At 46.0% G+C, this 10,000-nt stretch overlaps 1 protein-coding gene across 1 annotated transcript in view; it reads left to right on the top strand.

The window, feature by feature from the left end:
• Positions 1–10,000, top strand: part of LOC134440579 (teneurin-1-like) — a 275,455-nt gene that overhangs the window by 238,478 nt on the left and 26,977 nt on the right. Inside the window, exons 23-24 of the mRNA XM_063190697.1 lie at positions 4,505–4,606; positions 7,211–7,475. Of these exons, the coding sequence (XP_063046767.1) occupies positions 4,505–4,606; positions 7,211–7,475 (367 nt within the window). The remainder of the gene's footprint in view (positions 1–4,504; positions 4,607–7,210; positions 7,476–10,000) is intronic.

Here is a 10,000-nt window from a genome sequence, read left to right as displayed (position 1 = left end):
TCTCTTCTTTCTTTCTCTGTTCTTTCCTCCTCTCAGCTCTTCTCCCTCCGTCCTTTCCTCTGTCTGTTTGCCCTCCTTGTCCTTCATTCACTTTCTTTGTTTCTTTTACCACCCTTTTCTTGCTTGCTCCTCTTTTCTTCCTGTGCATTTTGCATTGTCTTTCTACACTGCCCAGACAGAAAAAAAACGCTGAATTTGTGTTTCACGGAATTCGAGACATCATTCTCGTAAATGGCTTGCCCACCACATTTCAAATCGTAACCCTATTGAGAATCCTTGGCATGTGGTCAATAAGGCTTTGCATAGCAGTCAGACTCTACCATTATCAATGCAAGATCTTGTTAAAAAATGAATGCAACACTGAATGGAAATACATTTGTGACATTGCAGAATGATGCCACAGCAAAAGTGTGCTATAACCAAAGTTAAAGGGTGTTGCAAAACAGTGTGAGTGTAGGGCCATGTCTTTGTTGGCGACTTTTGTTACTGGTCGGACGGGCAGTGTATCCTGTCCTTTGTCCTCTCCTCTATTCTCATTTACTGTCTTCTTTCCTCATTTCTCATCCACTATCCTCCTCTCTCCTTCCTTGACATTGCCTCTTCTCCCATGCCCTATTCTGTCATCTGGATGTACTCACTCCATAGTCTGTGTGCATGTGCGTGTGCGTGTGCGTGTGCGTGTGCGTGTGCGTCAGGTGTGAGGGTGCGTGCATGTGTGTGTCTGTGTGTGTGTGTGTGTGTGTGTGTGCGTGTGTGTGTGCGTGTGTGTGTGCATGTGTGTGTGCGTGTGCGTGTGCGCGTGCGCGCATGTGTGTGTGTGTGTGCCTTGGACCTGTTGAAGTCTTGTCAGGGCCGCCAGTGTGTTGTTGCTCAGCTGTGTGGCTGTGGGCAGGCTGATGGGGCTGTGCATTCCTGGGCCTGCTGACTCAAAAGAGCTGAGGGCTGAGGGCTGAAGGCGGCCGCAGGGAGCAGCATGAATAAAGACCCACCAATGGAACTCACAATGGCCTTTCACGAGGTCGTCAGAACAGCTGAGGCTGCCCTGCACTGCCATTGTGTGTGTGTCCTTCTCTCTCTCTCTTGTGCTCTCTATCCCTGCCATTCTCTCTTTCAGTATCTGTGTGTGTCTCTCCCTGCATCCCTCCCTTTCTGTGCCTCGTGCTTGGTGTCTTTTTTTCAGACTTATACGGATAATTGGGCTGTGTGTGTATTTGTGTATTTAACAGACAGAACAAACATCATCTTTGATGGCACAGCTTTGGTTATGGGGCCCAGGCTAAGCACAGTAGAAGATTGGGTGTCATTGGGCATGAGATTTTTGTGTTCTATTAATTTACTTTTTCAAAATGTCTGAGTGCGTGTGTATGTACGTATGTGGTTGTTTTTTTGTATGTGTGTATGTGTGTGTAGGTACACATTTGTGCATGTGTGTGTGTTTGTGTTTGTGTACAGATTCGATGTGCATATGGATGTATGTGTGGATTCTGGGCCAGTGTAGATCCCCATCTCTTGGTTATGCATATCATCAGATTGGGTGAAGCGGCAGGAATCCTGGCAACCATCACAGAGACAAAAGGAAAGCGAGAATGTGCGAGGGAGAGATTGTGGAGCGTGCTGGAGGAAGAGAGAGACGGAAAATGGGGGAAAAAAGGGAAAAGAAACAGCAGAGGGAGAGAGAGCTAGAGAGAAACTATGAGGGAGAGCAAAATGGATGGAGATAAAAATGCAAAAATGGAATCAAAGAGAGACAAGGCACGCGCGAAAATGACACAATAAGTGTGATAACAAGATGCATACTGTGCAGCTCGTATGGAGCAGGCGGAATCGAGACGACAGAAGGCATAGAGGCGGAATGAGCAGACAGACACGGGTGAAAAAGACCAAAGGAAAGATAGACAGAGGAGGGAGACGAAAGGAAAGACGGATAGAGAAGACAGATGAAGGAAAACTCGGAGATGGAAGGAAACAAAGAGGGAGGCAAAAGAGCGAGTGTATCGCTAATGAGAAGCGTGCGACACAGAACCGCAAGTTGTCACCTTTTATACACAAACACCTTTTACACACACACACACACACACACACACACACACACACACACACACACGCATAGATACACAAATGCACACCAGAGACACAAGAGACCTAAATGCACACTAGAGACCTGCGGAAACGTATGTACAATGCAAATGCACTGTACAATGAACAAACACATGTCTGCAGACATACGTAGGTACATACACACACACACACACACACACACACACACACACACACACACACACACACACACACACACACACACACACACACACACACACACACACACACACACACACACACACACACACACACACACACACACACACACACACGCACACCACACACACACACACACACACACACACCTCATGCATGAGCATACAGTAGCATACTGTATGCGTAGGTGAGCAGCGTGCTATGAGTAGCCTCTCATCTCATGTGAGCATAAATGCGCGGCTCTCTGGGCAGTGCCATCTCGTCTCGTCCCCCCCTCCCTCTCTCTCTCTCCCTCTCTCTCTCTCTCTCTCTCTCTCTCTCTCTCTCTCTCTCTCTCTCTCTCTCTCTCTCTCTCTCTCTCTCTCTCTCTCTCTCCCTCCTCTCTCTCGCTTCATCGGAGGAAGATGATGAGGACTTGTCTCGTGGCCCACACTGATGAAGCATGTGGCTGACATAATGGGATTCTTTCGGCTTTTGATTTTTTCTCCGTCTTTGAGGACAGAGAGAGAGAGAGGGACAGAGAGAGAGACAGAGAGAGACGGAGAGAGAGAGAGAGAGAGAGAGAGAGAGAGAGAGAGAGAGAGAGAGAGAGAGAGAGAGAGAGAGAGAAGGGGCTTGAGCCAGCCTGACAGATGGAATAATTGAACCTGTCAGTTGCAATTTACCATGTTCTATTTATTTACTAATTCAGCCCATGAAAATAAACAAATAAATAAAAAGAATGAAGGAATAAATGAATGGATGAATCGAGCGGCCTTGGAAGTCGTCCCCCTCCCTGTGCTTTCAGCTGTCATGGATGGATTAAATGCTTTCTTTTCTGCGCTCCATTCTGCTTCTCTCTTGTCCATCCCTGGCATCATGACAGAACATGCAGGAGACAATATTGATGAGCGCCCACACATGGGTACCTCCCCCTACACCTGTGAAATGGAGAGAGAGAGAGAGAGAGAGAGAGAGAGAGAGAGAGAGAGAGAGAGAGAGAGAGATGTAGGTGTTTGTGTGTGGGGGGGTGTTGGGTGGTATAAATGAAGAGGAAAAAGGGAGGGATGACATTGTGTGTGTGTGTGGGGGGGGGAGTTGGAGAAAGACAGAAAATTTGATGAAGAGAGACAGAAATCAAGGCTGGGAGAAATTGATTAAGTGAATGACAGAGACAGAGGGTGAAAGAGAGATGCGTATAGATGAATTGCAGTAGGGACGGAAGAAGGGAGGGATGGAGGGATGGAGCGAGAGATGAAAGGCAGGACATCAGCAAGTGAAATGGAGAGAAAATGGGAGAGAGGAAGCCGGAGAGATACAGCGGGAGAGGAAGAGAGGAATGGACAGATTGAAAGAGATGGATACAAGGGAGGGAGCGAGACCTGTGTTCTGCTGCAACTCTGATCATGGTTATTGCTTGACATTTTGCAGGCCGGAGGGAGACTGGTTTGCCGGCTAGAGCGTAGAGTAATGTCCCATATGCAAACTGACCTTTGCCTTTTGCATGTTCCGTGCTGTGCGTGTGTGCGTGTGTGTGTGTGTGTGTGTGTGTGTGTGTGTGTGTGTGTGTGTGTGTGTGTGTGTGTGTGTGTGTGTGTGTGTGTGTGTGTGTCTGTGTGTGTGTCTGTGTGTGTGCGTGTGTTTCTGCGTGTGTTTCTGCGTGTGTGCGTGTGTGCGTGTGTGCGTGTGTGCGTGTGTGTGTGTGTGTGTGTGTGTGTGTGTGTGTGTGTGTGTGTGCGCCTGTGTGTGTGTGCACCTGTGTGTGCCTGTGTGTGTGTGCGTGTGTATGCGCGTACATGTGTGCATGTGTGTCTTTGTGTGCATGTGTGCGTACACGCGTGCCTGTGTGAGATGTAAGGTGTGTAGGTGTGTGTGAATAGAAAGCTGCTGTACCGCTTTGAATTGCGAACAGCTCTCTTTTGTCTACAGCAACATTCTTGCCATTTTGAATGAATGCCTCAGCTAAAGCTAGGAAAACAGCAACATGTTTTATATTTTTACACTTTATACTTCTGTATGCCAGCTCTTATGAACTCTTCTATTTATTATAGTGTAAAGACAGCGCAACAACAGACCTGTAAAAAATGTATAGCAAAAAATTTAGCAAAATAATGCTGTTGGTCAAAGTATGACATAATGTAACACAAGATATTGTGCTAGAGTTTTGCAGCACATGTTGTTTACATTGAAAAAAAAACACTTAATCAGAGAGAGTAGAGAGATACTTAAAGAATCTCTGACTTAATCGTGCCTCTGTCTTCCTCCTCAGGTGCGATTGGAGTGGCCGACAGACCTGGCCGTAAACCCCATGGACAACTCCCTCTACATCCTAGACAACAACATCGTCCTCCAGGTGTCTCAGAGCCTACAGGTGAGATTCAGTATCCATATCATGTATTGTATAGTATTTTATAGCACATGAGTATGCACAACTGCCATTCAATGTGCTTGAAAAAGTGAAAGAAGGAGAATGTTATAGCAAGACTGCAGACAACTCCCCCTAACCAAAGGCAGATGTGAATAAAGCTATTTTTAATTTCTTTTAAAAATATTCCACTGCTGGGGCAGTTTTAATTTCAGCAGGAAGCCGGTTCCAGCATTTGGCAGCATAATGGCTGATGCCATTTCATCCTGTCTGGATTCTAATAGGATTTGGGTGTGGAACCAGGGTCCTAGTAGGGGGCCAGTGCTTTAGGTGCGGGTGACTTCAATATTTGGGGGTTGGGGGTGGGTTGAGGATTTGACTGCCTGGTGATTGTTTGTTGGGTTTCTGTACTGTCACGCACAGACAGAATACTGCAACATCATCTGTAGGCCATAATGAGTTACCGGTAGGATCATTCTTGGAACAATAAACATTATTCCTTTCATATTACTATCTGATCACAGTCAATTTTGCACAGTACATTTATTGCCTTATGATCTGTGTAATACAAAGAATAGAATTCCTTTTTTTATTAACAGCACTAATAAAGATGTAAAAAAGATTCTCATCTTGTGCCAGAGATCTTATAACCATTACTGTATGTCACATTTTTATCACCTATGGATTCAACACCTGCCAGATGAGGTGTTGAGGTCTGTACATGCCAACATGTGTAAACACTTAACACACAGCACAGCATTTTTTAATTAGTCAATATACGTACATTTCATTTACCTTTGTCTAAACAAATGGAGCAGAAACCAGCACAAAAAGAAAGCAAACGAAACATTATCCATGGGCTATGTGTCATCTTAGTGACTCTAAAAGCGATTTCACTCCTGTACGCAACATAAAGCATCAGGAGCAGCGGAGGGGAATATTCAAGAAATCAATGGTGGTCTTGGCCGTAAGTGTGTAATTGGACAGCCCCGTGAAAAATGCAGAGTAAGGGTCTTTGCAAGGGTGGCAAGGTGGGACGAACAGAGGAAGGACAGAGTGAGGCGTGATGGTGAGGGAGCCATCACCTCCACCTATTAATTACAGCCAATCACCGAGCCGGCTACAGTAGTCCTGCTATAGCCACCATCCAGTGGCAGGGGTGTCATACATGGGGGTAAAGTGGGACTGAGTCGCCAGGGCCCCATGTGTATAGGGGGCCCACACAGAGTCCGATATATGGCTCGGGGGGTTCATTGGCGCTGATTGTACATAGGGCCCACAATTTGCTGTTACGCCCCTGCTCAGTGGACATGGAGGAAGTCACACACACACACACATGGCTAGGCTGTAACTCAGTTGTAGTGTTCAGCTTGGAAGTTGAAGGCAAATAGCTTTTGTTGCCAGTGAGAAGCTTAGCACAAAGCCAAATAGCCACGGGCAATGGCTTTCAATGTTGAACACAAAGTTGAACGCCGAGCTAAATAGCTGTTGGTGCAGGCTTTAATTTGCTAGTGCAACGCTAAACACAAGTCGATGGAGCCACAATTCTTAGCTTGGGGTTGCGAGTACAGGGGCTTTCTGAAATGAAATGAGGTTTACTGAAGCACTGCTGAGACTGAAGAGAAATTAAATCTGCAGGAGCTAAAGAATGCTGTTTTTGTGTGTGTCAGAATGCTCAGCATGCAGTAGGAGAGTGGGATGTTGTAACATGGCACATACAATATGAAAGGCAGCTCATTCCTTTTAATGAATGAATCTGAACAGCTACAAGAGCAATGCAGTAGGAAGGAAAATAGTAAAATAAACATAACATAAAAGGAGGAAGCTGTATAAAATAGCACATTCCTTAAACGATATGGTGACCTGGATGACCTTCACAGACCTGAGTGGTACATTGCACCTTTACAGTAAGTTGCTCAAACTGTTCATGCCGTACATAAACAGCTGTTAAAACATCCTCAAATCATATCTAACTAGGTCAAACAAAATATGTCAATATACTACAGACACTGCTCAGTAGATGGTAGCTCTATAACGTGGCTTTGGAGATCTGGCAGCAGCGCACGCCAAAAACAAGGATCTAAAACCTGGCAAGAGAGGGTTTGCTTTTAAATCCTGTGAGTGTGTTTGTGAGGAGAAAAGAAACTAGGTCTACTCTGTACTCTATTCAGGCTCACTTTCTTGCAGTTTACATCTGCTGTGTACAGTATATTGTATGCTACACGGCATTCTTTAGTAATGTTATATCTACAGTTTATACAACATACTCTATATAGTCAATTCCGTATGTATCTGCATATAGTTAATTCCACTGCTTCATCTATAGAAAGTGCTATCTGATAGAATTTTGTTTATTTTTACATTGTGGTACAGTACACTTAAGTGTGTCTTCCTCCCTCAATGGAGAAAACTGTTATAAAATTGTACCGAACATACCTTTAGGATTGAAACGTTGGCATGATCGGTTCTACGGGTGGGAGGGGATTCATTTAGGGAACTTGTGATATAATATTCTTCAACGAATGTTGAAACTCCCAGCGCTCCTTAAAAGTAATACAAATACTTGAGGAAAAAATGTACCGAACATCCACGTGTGTCTTCCGTTGGCAGGTGCGCATCGTGGCGGGCCGGCCTATTCATTGCCAGGTGCCGGGCATCGACCACTACCTGGTCAGCAAGTCGGCCGTCCACTCCACCCTGGAGGCGGCCAAGGCCATCGCCGTGTCCCACTACGGCGTGCTCTACATCGCCGAGACGGACGAGCGCAAGATCAACCGCGTGCAGCAGGTCACCACCAACGGGGAGATCTCCGTGGTGGCCGGAGCGCCCGCCGACTGCGACTGCAAGATCGACCCCAACTGCGAGTGCTTCTCAGGTGATGCATCTCTCTGTGCTCTCTTACCCTGCAAACACACCAGGAGAGACCAAAGTTACGAGTTACCGGGTCGTGGTCATAGCAAAGAGTGACACGAGCGATAAAAGCTACAGAGTTTGACTGGCAAGAGCAGAATGTAAGCATTCAGACATTCCAATTGGCTGGTGCATCTGTCGCCGAACCACATTAGCATAATGTTCGCACAAACTGCCTTGTCGTCCAAATCTCTTTCGTCTCCTCTGTTGCCCGCTCCTCCATACAAAATCAATTACCATTGCTGTTGTCGTTCTAGTTGCTATTGGTGTGTCTGTGCCATTACTCTCTGTTTAAACAAACTCATCCAATACCATCCAGACCCACTGGAAACTTCTGCGTGGGAGGCTGATACTAGATCAGGGATGGGCAACTGGAGGCCCGGGGCCACATGCGGCCCGCCTCCTCACTCAGTGTGGCCCTTAGATAAAACTTAATTATGGAAATAAATAAATAATGTCCAGATTTTTCAAAGCACGACGGAATTAATCCGTTAAATTATAATGTTGGCCGATAAACTCCCAAACACTCCCATTCCTTCTAGCAATATTGGCAGTCGCTGAGCAACCAACTGCACCTCAAACTCTGAGTTGCATTCCGATCCCAGGTCATGTGGCCCTCCAATAGTGGTGATGAAATAATGTGGCCCTTCACAAAAGAAAGTTGCCCATCCCTGATACTAGACACTACCAAGTGAGCTGATAGCAAGGATTCTAGATATGTCAGTAACATAGCATATCTGCATGAGGCTTTGGGAGGGAGGTCTGTTATTATACTACAGTTACGGATCTGCTGTTCCAGATCTGTTCAATCAGTTCTAGATCCGGTCAATATTTTGCAATACCTGATTTGACTAGACACATTCTTCTTGTTCTTCACATTGCTAGTTGGGAGGAAGTCCGCTGACGAGGCTTCTAGCTACATCATTAAAGTAGCATATCTATATGAGGCTTTGGGAGGCATGTTGACGTGACGGAGGCCCAGTTCGTCCCCCTCGGAGCGTGAACCTGCCACCTCGTCAACTACATCGGTTCGGCAAATGGGAGTCACAGTACGAGCGTGCTGAGCTAACAAGCTGGTCCGATAGCCCAGCACCACCTCACTGTATTGAGGCTTCGGGAAGGAGGTTTACTAACGTTCCACGCCAAACTCTGCTAGTTGGCCTCCGTTTCATTGACATTCCTTACATCAGCACTGCTCTACATACAACCGATATTGTGGCGCTGGCACATTTCTGCTTGTCAACACAAACAAAAAATAGCAGGAAGCAAGCGTGATGTCTTGTTAAACCTTGCCCTATGGATATATGACATTGTGGGTGGTGCTAGAAGTGATTTAAAGTTATCCACAGCAGAAAGTGTTACCCTCCAACTGGGTGAATCTCGGGTGAGATGCCTGCTCTGGCTCTTGCTGCCTGAGCTGCTGTATGTAAATGTAATCTACACTGTGGGACTGTGTAGTAGAGGTCTAACACTTCACATAAAAGTGCGGCGCGAAATCAGTTTTGAGAGCTCAGTGCTAGTCCGGGTGGGAGGACAGGTCTGTGTTTGCGGAGAGGAAAAAGGAAAAGTAATTTGATGCGCTGAAAGTATACACATAGAGTGTACATAAACACTTACACACCTACACACATTCTCTGTCTGTCTCTGTCTCTCTCAGTCTCTCTCTCTCTCTCTATTATTCGTTCCTTCTTTTGTTCTCTCTCTTTCTCTCTCTCTGTCTCTCTCTCACTCTCTCCCTCTGTTTCTCACACACACAAACACACACACACACACACCACACACACACACACACACACACACACACACACACACACACACACACACACACACACACACGCACACACACACACACAGCTACAGTGTTTTCCAGGTCAGCTGTGTAATGGAGCCTAGTGCCATGCAGGAGTGACTGTGCTGCTCATATGGGTGCAGAATTCCTCCTGAGCTGGTGCCTGTGTAGTATGCTGTATACTGTATTGTATTGTACTGTATTGTATGCATACAGCATAGCAAGCGGCAGGACATCACACACGGTAATAACACTCCCCAACATGCTTGTGCACAGACACACGCACGCATGCAAGCACATGCGCACGCACAGACAGACACACACACACATACACACACACATACACACACACAGACACACACAGACACACAGACACACACACACACACACACACACACACACACACACACACACACACACACACACACACACACACACACACACACACACACACACACACACACACACACACACACACACACTGTCATGTATTACTATCTTTGGGAGGACTTTCCATTGACTACCATTATAACAAGACCAGAGAATGGACAGCTGTGCCCAGAAAAATACCTTTACCCTCTTCTGTCAGGAATGGGTGTTTTTTTGCATTTTTAGTTTTATCATAAAAAAATGCGAAAACACAGTTCATGAACAACCCTTTTAGTAAGGACATTCAGACCTCACCATAATACAATAATAAG

Source organism: Engraulis encrasicolus, chromosome 23 (assembly GCF_034702125.1).
Source record: "Engraulis encrasicolus isolate BLACKSEA-1 chromosome 23, IST_EnEncr_1.0, whole genome shotgun sequence".
Classification (NCBI taxonomy): domain Eukaryota; kingdom Metazoa; phylum Chordata; class Actinopteri; order Clupeiformes; family Engraulidae; genus Engraulis; species Engraulis encrasicolus.
Note: the sequence above shows the minus strand (reverse complement) of the source record. Positions and strands in the feature narration are given on the sequence as shown.